At 40.4% G+C, this 13,194-nt stretch overlaps 1 protein-coding gene across 3 annotated transcripts in view; it reads right to left on the bottom strand.

Annotated features, from left to right (window-relative positions):
* The window catches only part of MTAP (methylthioadenosine phosphorylase), a 40,898-nt gene that overhangs the window by 13,748 nt on the left and 13,956 nt on the right, over positions 1-13,194 (bottom strand). For all 3 annotated transcript variants that reach the window (XM_065656789.1, XM_065656788.1, XM_065656787.1), the window contains exons 5-7: positions 5,387-5,489; positions 2,953-3,192; positions 2,273-2,395 (exon numbers count right to left, since the gene is read on the bottom strand). In XM_065656789.1, coding sequence (XP_065512861.1) covers positions 2,273-2,395; positions 2,953-3,192; positions 5,387-5,489 — 466 coding nt within the window. The remainder of the gene's footprint in view (positions 1-2,272; positions 2,396-2,952; positions 3,193-5,386; positions 5,490-13,194) is intronic.

The raw sequence follows: 13,194 nt of genomic DNA, 5'->3' as shown, positions 1-13,194 counted from the left end.
CTTTTCCAGAGTACTTGGTTATGTTAAATGAGAAACACTTGTGACCCCTACTCTCCTGACATAAAAACTCAGGCCCCACTTGGCAATACCTAGTTCCTGTTTCCAGTTCTTCTAATGCCTTCAGATAAACTCCCGTTCTCAGAAAATTATCACTGAAACCAAGCCACTACCAGCAAAGAGCATCAACACGTAAGGATTGCCAAGCCAAAGTGAAACTACGCCAATATTCATCACTGATACCAGGCACTAGCACATGCTTAAAAGAAGCTACATTAGGATGGAGTGACCCTTCCTCTTGTGCATCATATTTTCTTCTTTCAGCAAATAGCAGTTCAAGGACTGGGCTGGAGGAAGCACGTGAATTGGTGTTTTGAACAACTGATAATGAACTGAAGGAAGGGTTAGCGTTCATTAAAGGGGAACCTTGCAAACTCAATGCCAGCTCTTTCCAGTCACCTGTTCTTCCACTCCCAATGAAGAATCAAGACAATCACACAACTGAAAGCAACAGGACTCTGCTTAATGAAGTACACCTGCCAGATTTGGAGGCAGATCCCTCAGTACCTAAGCAGTGCTATACACTTGGGAAATTTCCTTGCACGCAACCATGACCAAAGTAGCTAAGGAATATCTTGCACATTGCCTAGATTATTTGTTCAAACTCTGCATGTTTTGGTGGGTTTTTTGGTGTGTGTGTGTGGTGGTGTTTTTTTTTTTTTATAGCCAGGCATCTGTATTAAACAAAAAGCATGGCCCAGTCCTCTGAAAATGTTTTCTGTGGATTAGAGGGAGAAGGAATATGGATTCTGTTTTCTCCCTTATCCATCCATGATACTTCCACAGGACTGCAAAGGGGAAATGGAAAAGTCAGTTACCTCTCACGAATGTATAGAAGGGACATTAAAAGAGCTGTTTCAGATAATCAGGTGAGGAAGGGTCATAAACATAACCCAAGGCCTCCAAATAAAAAGTAGGTTTTCTAGTGAAGAATTAGCAAAAGACTCATTTCAAAGATTTGGGTTGGACCTCCACAAACGTGACTTAGTCAAGTATGCTTAAAAGAGTCTGGGGTGAATTTTCCTTAAAATGTCTTTTCTTTAGGACACTAAGCTAGACATGACAGTCACTGACATGAGAACCATACTGGAAACAAAACTGAAAATTTGATCCTAATCAGAAGGCAAAAAAGATTTTTACAGCACATAAAGTTCTATTGATAACTGCATTTCAGGGACACATTTTCAGTTATATGAAGACATGACTTATGGCTGTGTTCATTTTTCTTACCCATTCAAATTTCAGTCACCACAGTGAGAAAAGAGAAAGAAATAACCTAAGAGAGGAGAGAGTTATCAGAGACTGGACTCTCTCAAAAGTTTCCTCAACAGGATTCCTCCTTTTCAGACTGCTGGTTCTTCCACTGAGATCCTTGTGGCCAACTTCTGTCTGCTCTGTCTTTCATATTCTAATTCTCCTTCCCTGTCTACCATACCATTTCAGTGTAATCTTCAGTTGCTCTTGTGCTTCACACTCTGGTACTCTTGGAAGTGGCTATTAATCGCAAAAACCTTGTCAAGAAGTTGGATAAACATCCAAACTATTTTAACATTGTTCTTTCTCTCCATGCTATAGCCAGAAACCAATCTGAAGGATGCTTGTGAAGTAGCGGTGATGTAAAACATGCAAATAAACTCTTGTTTAAGAAAAATTCCGCCTAAAAATTCCCTCATCAATATATTTTGAAATGTTTTCCTTTTCCACTCTTTTTTTCATGGTCTGTGGATCTGAAACCTTTGGGAGAGCACAGTTCTAATAATTTCAAACTGGTCGTAACTCGTATCTTGTAACAAACTCCTCTCCCACATATTAAAGAGCACAATAGTTTTGGTTTTATTCAGTCTTCTCCGCTTGGCTCTCCTCTGTTGTAAGATCTAAGCTAAAGCTGAGTAGAGGTACATTTTCAGTTGGATACTGACAGATTTGTATCTTACCTGTGCTTTGAAAGATAACACTTCATCAACCATATATAGATGTCCTTAATTATTTTACCTTTTGTACCACTACTTGTAAAACTGAAGCAAGTTCTTTGCAATAAAGGTTGTGAGAGTCTTAATTAATTTGTTTGCCCGTCTTGAATGGATTTGGTCTGTTGAAGCATCTACTCTAAGAAGCTACGATTTAAGCAGAAACATCTTGGAACATATACCTATATAATGTGTTTATACATGCATACATTGTCGCAAGTACTGATCAGCCCCATGTGTGTACTTACTTTCAGGGTGTGCAGGGTGTCGGTCCATTCCATGGAACCTATCTGAGGTATAGCAGTAAGGAGTATGCTAGTAGCCTTATTTGCATTCCCTTTCAGTGTCTTCAAAACTTTATCCACTGAAACCTAGAAATACAACAAAACTGACTGGTGTCTCTCAATTTCAATGGCACACATTTTAAATAACCAAATAAATTCCTTTAACTCATACACCTCTAAATACTCAAATCAATACATTTAACTCATACATCTCTAAGTAAAACGCCACAATTGTTTTAGCCAGTAAAAACCTCTTTCCTCTGTAGGTGTATGTCTGATTGTATTTTACACAAATAGGAGAATTACAGCAGATACATCATTTTGCATAGAGCTGCAAAGGAAAAAACACCAAAACAGTTAGAGGAAGACAAGCTCACACACAAAGCTCATAAGCTTCATATACAGAGAACCCCTGAATCAGACATGAGGAGACAAAAGGTTTGCTAGTAGTGAGGTGAGTTCATGAAAATGAATGAGGTAGCAACAATTGATTCTGTTCTTTCACAATTACTTATCCGGAGTAACTCAGTGATACTGATGTAAGTAAGAACAGATCTAATTCAGTATGTGATCTCTTATCAAACCCTACAGGTTCTCAGCAGATCCCTCAGGGTAAGACCCAGAGAAAAAAAAAAATCACTCACTGCTTCTTCATGTTCCTTCCAGCAGTCATAATCTGTTGCCATGGCAATACTAGCATAACTCATACCAGCTTCTTTTGCAAGAATCACTTCAGGCACTGTAGTCATATTGATAACATCAGCTCCCCAGCTGCGGAACATCAAACTTTCTGCTTGAGAACTGAAACGTGGGCCTTCAATGGTGATCATTGTCCCTTTGGAATGACACTGTAGGCCAAGCTTCTTGGCAGTCTCAATAAGAACCTGCAAAACATGCCAATATCATGACAAGGAAATAATTCCCCTGGTGCACTACTTTTGCATCACATCAGAAAACTTACTTACAAAATAAATTTGCTTTATACAAAGCAGTCAAGCTTCATATGGCTACAGCTGTCCAAACCAGGGATTAGTTTCACTTTCTTTATCCAGCAAGGGAAATTAATAGTCTTACTACTTGTTAATATCAATTGGATTACTGTTTACAGTGCAGACCAAGAAGACTGGAAAACAGAAATTTTTGCACAATATTTAGGCTGTACTCACATTGAGAACAGAGTGGTGAAAACACTCTGCTGAGCACCACATTACCACAGGGTGGAGCTGAGCTGTTGAGAACAGTAATAGGAAATTTACTTTTTGAAAGTAAAACTTCACAAGCATGTACTTCAAAGAGTACCCTAGGAATCTTTAGATAAATTATTACCACATTTTCCCATGCCAGTGAATGAGCTGTACACTTCACATATACTATGTACTTAACATTGGTCTTTACAGTTCCAGCTAGGCTTTTGTATATGGCAGGATCATCACAACTGTCTTTCTTGATAAATGGCCTGGGTAACACCAGTTGATACAGTAGGAACAAGAGTGTACCAGCATGTGTAAATGGGACTAGGATGCCCATTAACCATCCTGAGTAGGAAGGGGAAAATAACTACGATGACATGTGTTTAAAATGACCATCAACAGAAAAGCTTGAAAAGATGTATAAAAGCAGTATGAAAGACTGTGACAGAACAGGAGAGACCTTCCTAACACAGCAGCAGTGAAAAAGTATTCTGACACTGCTAGAAGCTGCCTTGTCAGCATCTTGAACTTCACACAGGCCAGGTGGAGCAGCTTCTAATATTAATCACACCTAATAATGTGGTTTATTCCTGATATTAATTCTTAATTTATGATTCACCAATTGCCAGTTAATTACACTTTGTTAATTAATCAATAGACAACTTCAATTGTGATTTGACTTAAACCACAGTTGAGCAGTATTTCCCTGAATATCTTTACAAAGTTCTAGCTTTACTTCCTATAAGATGTTGCAGTGCAGCCCAGTTTCTGAAAGCAGTAATAACCAAATGTTATTCAATGTTATTCTATGTTATGCAAAAGTTTGCAGTCAGAGAAAAGAAAAACTCCTTTCAGATTCTCATTTAATTTACAGTGCATAAACCAAATAAAAGAGAATTTTCACATACTTGCACAAATGGAAATTAATATAAAGTTTTCAGATGTTTTCATGCAAAATTCCTTAATTAGTCTATTTCAGTAATAGTTTTGGCTTTATTATTATTGCATTTATTATGAAATTCCCCTGAATTAGGATGAACTAAGCTGAAATGATCCCAGTGATTTTCAGGCAGAGTTCCAGGAAAAAAAAAATAACTTCTACCTGTTATTTTCAAACCAAGTGAAAGCATTTGTATGAAAAATGCAAAGTATTTTGCATGATTTGCTGCTCAACGGAAGAAGGGCAAAAGCACTCATATGTATAATGTGTAGTGATGTGTTTCCCAACAAGACTTCAAATGTCTTTACTTCATTGCAAAACATCTTGACTCTAAGCTCTGTTCTACTTGCAGTGCTGTGGACCTGCTGGTGGGTATATTGAAACCACACTGTGTTTGGACAATTAACAAAAATAGCCTATAATGACACTGAAGTGAATTGGTGACAAGAGCAGAATAGCTCAGGACTACAAATATTTGTACAAGCTCTGGGTATGGATTGAGCCACCTGCTTCACAATTCAGCTTTGTCCTGCTCAGTTTAATAACCTACTGCACAGGCAACACCATAGGTGCAGTTTTATTCAGAACAAAAAGGAACTAATTCCTAATTCTTTCTTCCTGCTTTGTCCACTTTATTGCTCTCTTGGCTTGTTACCTGATAAATAAAGACCTTTTGTTGTGTGATTTTGACCATGGAGGAATCTATGTTGCTAACTGACATCTTCTGTATAACTCCCTTAGGAAACCAGCTCCTATAGACATAGGATCTTTTACTTCCTATGCCTTCCAAATACTACATTTTTCCTTAAAATCATGACATATCTGAGAAATAGGAATAAAGAGGTGCAAGAGTGTCTCTGTATTCTAAGAATGAATAATTAGACTACTATACCATGAATAACTGCCATAAAAATAACATTTCTAAATACTATTACAGAGTTCACCAACCTCTCTGGTTTTGGTGCAGAATGGCTCTGCCATTGGAATATGACATACTCCTGGAAGTGTGGAATGCTGCCCATCATATAAAGTACAATGTCTTCTAGTTGTCCTAGAAAAGCAGAAAACATGCTCAGGAAGAAGAACAGGGAGAAAACAGAAGAGAAAGCAAGAAATTTATACAAATTCAAGAACATAGCATTCTTTTGAGGGAAGAAAAATACCAGCATGATATTAACGACCACCTGTAATCCTGTTTTGCCTCTGTACAAACCTTTCAGAATTGAACTCAAGAGTATAAAATTGTTACTCCAGCAGTGCATTGTAAATTAATTACAGAAAAATATATTATTAACAAGACCCTGAAGTGCTGATCTGTTCCTAAATGACACAAACAGCCACATTATGCTGTGACTCTACCCAAAAGAAATCAGCTAAATTTAAGTCAGGCAATTAATCTCTGAAAAAAAGAGCACAGTAATCTTTCAGGAAGGGAAGGAATCAAGTCTGAATTACCATACAGCTATTCAAGATAGAGCTTGTTCATATAATTGCATCCCTACATTGAAATGATGGGAATTTATATGAACAATCTCCTTAACAAGAAAGGTGTGAATTCAACCATAAAAATTCTGGAACAGGATGTCTTCATATTCTCAGAAAGATTACACACATGCATGGGCAGCTTGCAAGTAGAAGAACCCTTTTTCTCCCATCTTTCAACTGAGGAACTGTTCTCTTGCATGGCAATAGTCAAACATGCTGCAGAAACTACCACCCAGCATGCCACTTTGACAACTACTGGAACCGTTACCATGATACTTCACCTTCAAATGCACTGCCTCAAGTTAATTCAGCCAACTGGATAGCAAAACGCCTCAAAATTCTTTGAGACATTCCCTTCTTCCTCCCACTGTGTCACGTATTGTATTGTAAGGCAACAGACAAATTCAAGCCACAGTTAAAACAAAAAAATTCTCTTGGTAATACTGCTCACAACAGTTCTTCACCCAAGTCACCAGTAAATATTTTGAAGAAGGTTTTAAATAAAAGTTACGTGTTAGAATGTAGATTTGGAAGAAAAAACAAACAAACAACCTCCCAAAAAACCAACCAACACAACAACAACATACAACAGAAAAACAACCAATAAGGTAGCCTTAAGGATGAGATTATAAAACAGGAAAAGAGACCAGCAAATTAAAACCATCCGCAAAACAGGATACAGCTGTTCAAATTGGTTGAAACACTAATATTAATTTTTCCTTCGTGGGACACTGAAGACTTGCGAACAGAATGTACCTCATTGTACACGCTTTTTTCACTGTATGCTAATGAATTATTTATAATTGGAGGAAATGGGAAAATTAATAATCCATTTCCTGCATTATAGTATTTCAGATGTTGTTAGTCAGGCCCTTTCACTCAGAAAAGCCCTGAGGAAAGACCGCATTTGTAGAAATACTCATCTCTGACTTTCAGATACCCTATGTTCTTTGGACAGAAGATCCACATCACTGTATGATCTAATAAAGAAATCCCACTATGGTTAGCACCATGCATGGGAATAAGTAACAGCGGTAAGACCTACAACTGCTCTGAGTAATGGACAATGTGTTTGCGCTCAGTGCAACAACTGCTCTTCCGCACGGAATGCTGCAACTTTGCAAAGCCCATAGCTATTTGATATGGGGCCAGCTGATGTGTCTGTAAGTTGCAAGGCTGAGGGTGATAACAAAGGCAGATTTGAACTCATCTCTGATTCTTGCTGCCTCTGAAATAATGGCTGGCAGAGAGGAATGCCTTTTAGCCTCTACTCATTTCTGTAGCCTGGCTACTCAAGCCAGGAGTTGGCCATCCTCATCTGTCCCACTCACCTGTCTGCAAGGTACAGTGCAGCACCACATAATTTCACCACTGCGATACTCTTTCTCTGTGTCTCTTGTAGACAGAACGAAGGTTACAGAATCATAGATACTTTCCTTGCCCTACTCTCACAGAGACTAAGAGCCAGAGAGTAAAGGACAGTATCTGCCTAAGGCTCTTCTCATTACACAAGTTTGAAGACCTTCCCCACTCAACAGCTAACTGTTCAAAGACAACCTGTTCCTTAGATCTCACAGTTTAAAATGTGGAGAAGTCCGCATGCTCTCCTGATTCCCCTAGTGCCTGCCCAGAAACTGGCCACACTACTCAGACTAAGAGCGCACAATCCAGACTGATCAAAGATAGCATGAAGGGAAGGTACAGGGATGATCCAAATAGCACTTGAAAGCATTGGACTGATAACTACAGGCAAGCAGCTAAGAGCAGGGGCTGCATAGGGTTCTGTGGAGAATCACCAGACCCTCATGCCGCCTCTGTGCCAAACAGTGGATGGTGGTACCGGAGAAAAGGGAATTCTTTCCCTGGGAATGCAACATGTACGTTTTCATGCATAACCACTGGTGTATCAAGCTCAAGAAGGCAGCGGTGCTCATAGTGCAAGCAAATCCTTGCATTGTTGCAGTTTTCATGTGCCTGCCCTGCTCTTACTGCTTTTTCAAATTCAAAGTTGTGTGTACTGCAACTTTGAAGGTGTGCCAAGAGTTTGTATTCCTCACTCTGCAGCAAAAGCCACCCTTTTAATCAGACAGTAAAGTGGCTTTTGCGCCTTTCATTTTATCTCAGTAACACAAGATTTTCTGGCAATGTTGGCTATGACTGGAAGAAAAATCCAACTCAAATAAGTGAACGAACCAAGCAATCATTTCCATCTGTGACAACTGGTCCTGTTCCACTTGCATCATTACCCTCCCCCTTCTTCCAGTAATGCTGAGTTATCAACAAGCTATTAGTAATTAAAGAACAAAATGAAAAGTCACACTGGAATATACTGTATAAAAAGCAGTTTCAGTATGTTCTTCTTCTTCAGGCACGTTGACGGAAAATTCTCACATGAAAAATTCTACAGAGTGTAACAATACTGTAATAATTGTAGTAGCGCATGTGACACAAAGAATTCAAACAATAAAGTTTGCAGCTGTTACAGGACTTCTTTTATGAAGCTACTTTCCACATCTTCTGACTGAGCTGAGTCATCTAAAGTAAGTAGTTACCTACCTTCTTATTCTTCATTTCCTAGCAACCATCAGCAGTGAATCAAAGTATTAAAAAGCTCCTAATTACTCCAGTCCAGCCAGGTGACAGTGCTGTAATAAACTAACAGAAGCCAAAGGCAAAAAAATAAAAAAATCCATATTTTTTTAGTTACTTGTTTCAAAGAAGCAACCAACTATTGGGAGCCCATACCAGTTCCTGTGGCTATTTTTGGAGAATACCATGTAAATATTTTGGTACGTACTCAACAAAATGTATCTTTTATTGTTTAAACACACACACTAATAGGTAAGTGTGAAGAAAGTAGACTCTATATATGAAATAAAACACTTATTAGGAATGCTAACGATCTGCAGAATTAAGCTGTTGAAAGTCTGGAAATGCCACACCTATTCAGGGTTCCCCACTCTAAGTCAAACCTATGCCCTAAACTAGGCATAAGTCCTACACAACTCCATATATTGAGATCCTGTCATCAATGCCACAGTGTGAATGCCCAAGGGGGGCGAATTACACTTGCTGCCTACAGCTTTCTGCTAAATCCTTGCTCTTTTCCCATTCAGTATTCCATCTTCCTGCATCCTACCTGAAATGAGAATTATGATGTGCTCCTTCCTGAGAACTAGAGCCCAGATACTAAAAGGCACCTGGACAGCTAGAAGACACTGATTTTAATGGTAGCTTGAGTAAATCCTTCCCACCTAGACTCAAGCCTCTTTCTTATGTAGTACCTGGCACGGGCTAATCACTATATAGAAGCCAGGGTATTTTTTTCAAGAAAAATAACCAACTGTTTTTGCAGGTTTAGCCAGTACCTTCTTTCCAACACTGTTGACACAGTTTGTTTGCAGGACCCTGATCTTTCATTTGAAGGTATTTTAGAAAAACTGCATCTTTTCAGAGTTTGGTGAACAATCTGTTTTGTCCCATGAAAATACCTACCTGTCAGGAGCACTGTTTTCATAATAATTTATGATATATAATGCAATCACTTGGAGAGACCATCTACCCCTGTGAAAGGCAAAAATGCAGACCCTACCTGTAAAGAACCAGCAGTCTAATACCTACTGGCAAAGATCATCAGGGAAAAAGACTTATCACAGAAATCAAATTGTCAAATGAAATAGACCATTATGACTGGTCAGTTTCTTGAATTAAAAGGGCAAGCTAGTAATGATTTTTACATTAATGTTACATATATTGTTTTCCACACGGAAACATTCTCATTTACTTTTCAGAAAAGCTTTTTGGTTTCCTGAAGCCATGAAACAAGTCCCTGCCAAGTCCCATTCTTCTATATCAACATGAAAACTTACTTGCCTGAATGAAACACTGCTCGTACATGGGATATGCTGTTACTACTCATGACCATCTGACTAAACTCTAAATGAAGACACAGATCAGAGAACGGTTGAGGTTAGAAGGCCCAATCTCCTGCTCAAGCAGGACCACCTAGAGCTGGTTGCCCAGGACCACATCCAGGCAGCTCTTGAGCACCTCCAAGCAGGGAGACTCCACCACTTCTCTGGGCAACCTGTTTCAGTGCTCAGTCACCCTCACAGTAAACAAGTGTTTCCTGATATTCAGAGGGAACCTCTGGTTCAGTCTGTGTCCATGGCCTCTGGACCTGTCACTGGGCACCACTGGGAAGAGCCTGGCTCCATCTTCTTTGCACCCTCCCTTCAGGTATTCACATACATTGGTGAGATCCCCCCTAAGCCTTCTCTTCTCCAGGCTGAACACTCTCAGCTCCCTCAGCCCTTCCTCACAGCAGAGATGCTCCAGTCCCTTCAGCATCTTTGTGGCCCTTTGCTGGACTCTCTCTAGTATGTCCATGTCCCTCTTGTACTGGAGAACCCAGCACTGGACACAGTATTCCAGGTGTGGCCTCATCAGTGCTGAGTAGAGGAGAAGGATCACCTTCCTCAGCCTGCTGGCAACAGCCCTACTAATGCAACCCAAGGCACTACTTTCCTTCTTTGCTGCAATATAAATAATCCCTGTCCTTTCACTCATTGTCACATCAGATAAATATATTGATTTGTTCTAGAACAATTGGGTTTTTTTCTTCTGGAAAGGGACATGTTCTTAAAACCCAAACTTAACCAAGATGATTATTTCCTTTCCGTCTCAGGAGATATGATGCGGACCGGCAAGTCCTGGGAAATTTAAAGCTGTGGAAAGAGATTAGGTAGCTTCAAAATGAATTGTTAATTTTGATAACGACATTTTGGATGAAAGATGGTCTCAGATTTCATATCTGGGTTAATTTCCTGGCTCTGTTAATGTCTTTCTGCCTGGCCTCTGCAAGAGTTAGTTACTCCATACTTCCAAGCCTCATTTGTAGCAGATAACAACTCTGCAATCAGTCAAACTGTTTCATATTTAAAACTGCAGGGTCTCTGGGCCAGAGGCTACTCCTTACCACAGAAGCAATTCACAGATTAGCACAGTTAGGCTCCTCTCATCTATGTAGGAGTCTGCTAGATGATGATGCTATTGCAATATCTGGCGCTTTACTCACAATCATCCAACTTGTGTACCCAAGTATGTTTAACATCTTTCCTACCTAAATCAATATTGATGCTAAAATTACTCATTTCCAAATACTACTGGCAGAATAAGGGTGATTACGATTTCATCTGTATAAACAATCAGCCTAAATACTTTTAGACTTCGGGGAAAAAAAACAACCAACCAACCAAAACAAAAAAAAACCCCAAACAACCAACCAAACAAAAACCAAAAACCAAACCATTGTCAGCAATACAGCTGCTCTCCACCCATAAGTCAACTGTAGTATAACAGGAAGCAGGTTATACAGGGCTTGCTCCTGCAGGGTAGTCATTTAGATACGCTGTAATATCAGTAAGTCAAAACTTGAATAGCACGGCACTGCAGAGAACAATCTAGGCATAAATGTTCAGTTGGCAAAGAAATGTTGCCAGCAGCCCCACAAAAACACAAAGAAGCTGCATAAACCATTCCAAACACTTAAAATTGGGTCAAATATGCAAATAAGACTTCCAGATACAGTACACCTATAGGAAGTAATAATAAATCTACCTCTTAAAATGCAACTATATTTTTCAAATACCTTGTGTAGCTGGTGAACTTTAGATGTAGCTTTCCCCCTCCTCTCGTTTGATCAATCAAGGAAGTGAGGACTGACTGGAGTATACAGACTTTGGAAAAAAATTACTTTCTTATGGTTCTTAGAAATAAAGAAATGTTAGCATCTCTCCTTATTTTAAAATAACTTCCTCTTTTCCCACTGTGTTGCATTTGATCTCTCTCCTTAGAGCCTCATTATTACTGCATATATTTTCCTACCTGGCTCCTACTATGCTTTCTGACACCTCTCCACCTCATTTCAGATTCTTAAAACTTAGAATGGCCTGTGGTCTTATCTGTGTCCAAGAGTGCTTAAAGAGCTGGCTGATGTCACAGCGAGACCTCTCTCCATGGTTCTTAACTCTCCTGGGAGGTCCCAGGTGAGTGGAAGCTGGCAAACGTTGTCCCAATCTACAAGAGGGGCAACAGGGATGACCCTGGGAACTACAGGCCTGTCAGCTTCACTTCTGATCCTGGCAAAATCATGGAGAAGATTGTTCTGGGAGTTATTGAAAAACATTTGAACAACAACGCAGTCATTGGTCCCAGCCAGCATGGGTTCATGTGGGAAAAGTCCTGTTTAACAAACTTCTTTCTGTGACAAGCTTACACAGCTAGCTGACCAAGGGAGGCCTGTCAACGTGATCTTTTTGGATTTCAGTAAAGCCTTTGATAGTGTCTCTCACAGTCTCCTCCTGGACAAGATGTTCAGCACACAGCTGGGGAAACACACAGTGCGGTGGGTGAGCAATTGGCTGACATGCCGGCCTCAAAGGGTTCTAGCAAATGGGGTTATGTCAGGCTGGCGACCAGTCACTAGTGGGGTTCCATAGGGATCCATTTTAGGGCCAGTGCTCTTCAGTGTCTTCATAAATAACTTAGATGTGGGACTTCAGGGAATACTAAGTTCACCAATGACACAAAATTAGAAGGAGATGCTGATACTCTCGAGGGCAGAGAGCCCCTGCAGAAGAATCTGGACAAACTGGAGAACCGGGCAATCACCAACTGCATGAAGTTCAACAAGGGCAAGTGCCAGATTTTGCACCTGGGACATGGCAATCCTGGCTGTACATACAGACTGGGGGACGAGATGCTGGAAAGCAGTTCTGCAGAGAGGGATCTGGGGGTTCTGACTGACAGCAAGTTGAACATGAGCCAACCATGTCCTGGGTGCATAAAGCACAGCATTGCCAGCCAGGCAGGGAGGTGATTGTCCTGCTCTGCTCTGCACTGGTGCAACCTCACCTGGAGCACTGTGTGCAGGTCTGGGCACCACAGGGTAAAGAAGATATAAAGCTACTGAAGAGTGTCCATAAGAGGGCTACGAAGTTGGTGAAGGGTTTGGAGAGGAAGCTGTATGAGGAGTGGCTAAAGTCACTTGGTTTGTTCACCCTGGAGGAGACTAACAGGAGATCTCAGCGCGGTCTACAGCTTCCTCACAAGGGGAGGAGAAGGGGCAGGCGACGATCTCTTCTCTTTCGCGACCAATGACAGGGGATGGCAGGAAGATGTGCCAGGGGAGGTTTAGGTTGGACATTAGGAAAAGGTAGTTCACCCAGAGGGTAGTGGAGCACTGGAACAGGCTCCCCAGGGAGGTGTCA

The sequence above is a fragment of the Caloenas nicobarica genome, chromosome Z (genome assembly GCF_036013445.1).
Source record: "Caloenas nicobarica isolate bCalNic1 chromosome Z, bCalNic1.hap1, whole genome shotgun sequence".
Classification (NCBI taxonomy): domain Eukaryota; kingdom Metazoa; phylum Chordata; class Aves; order Columbiformes; family Columbidae; genus Caloenas; species Caloenas nicobarica.
This window is presented reverse-complemented; position numbering and strand designations above follow the sequence as displayed.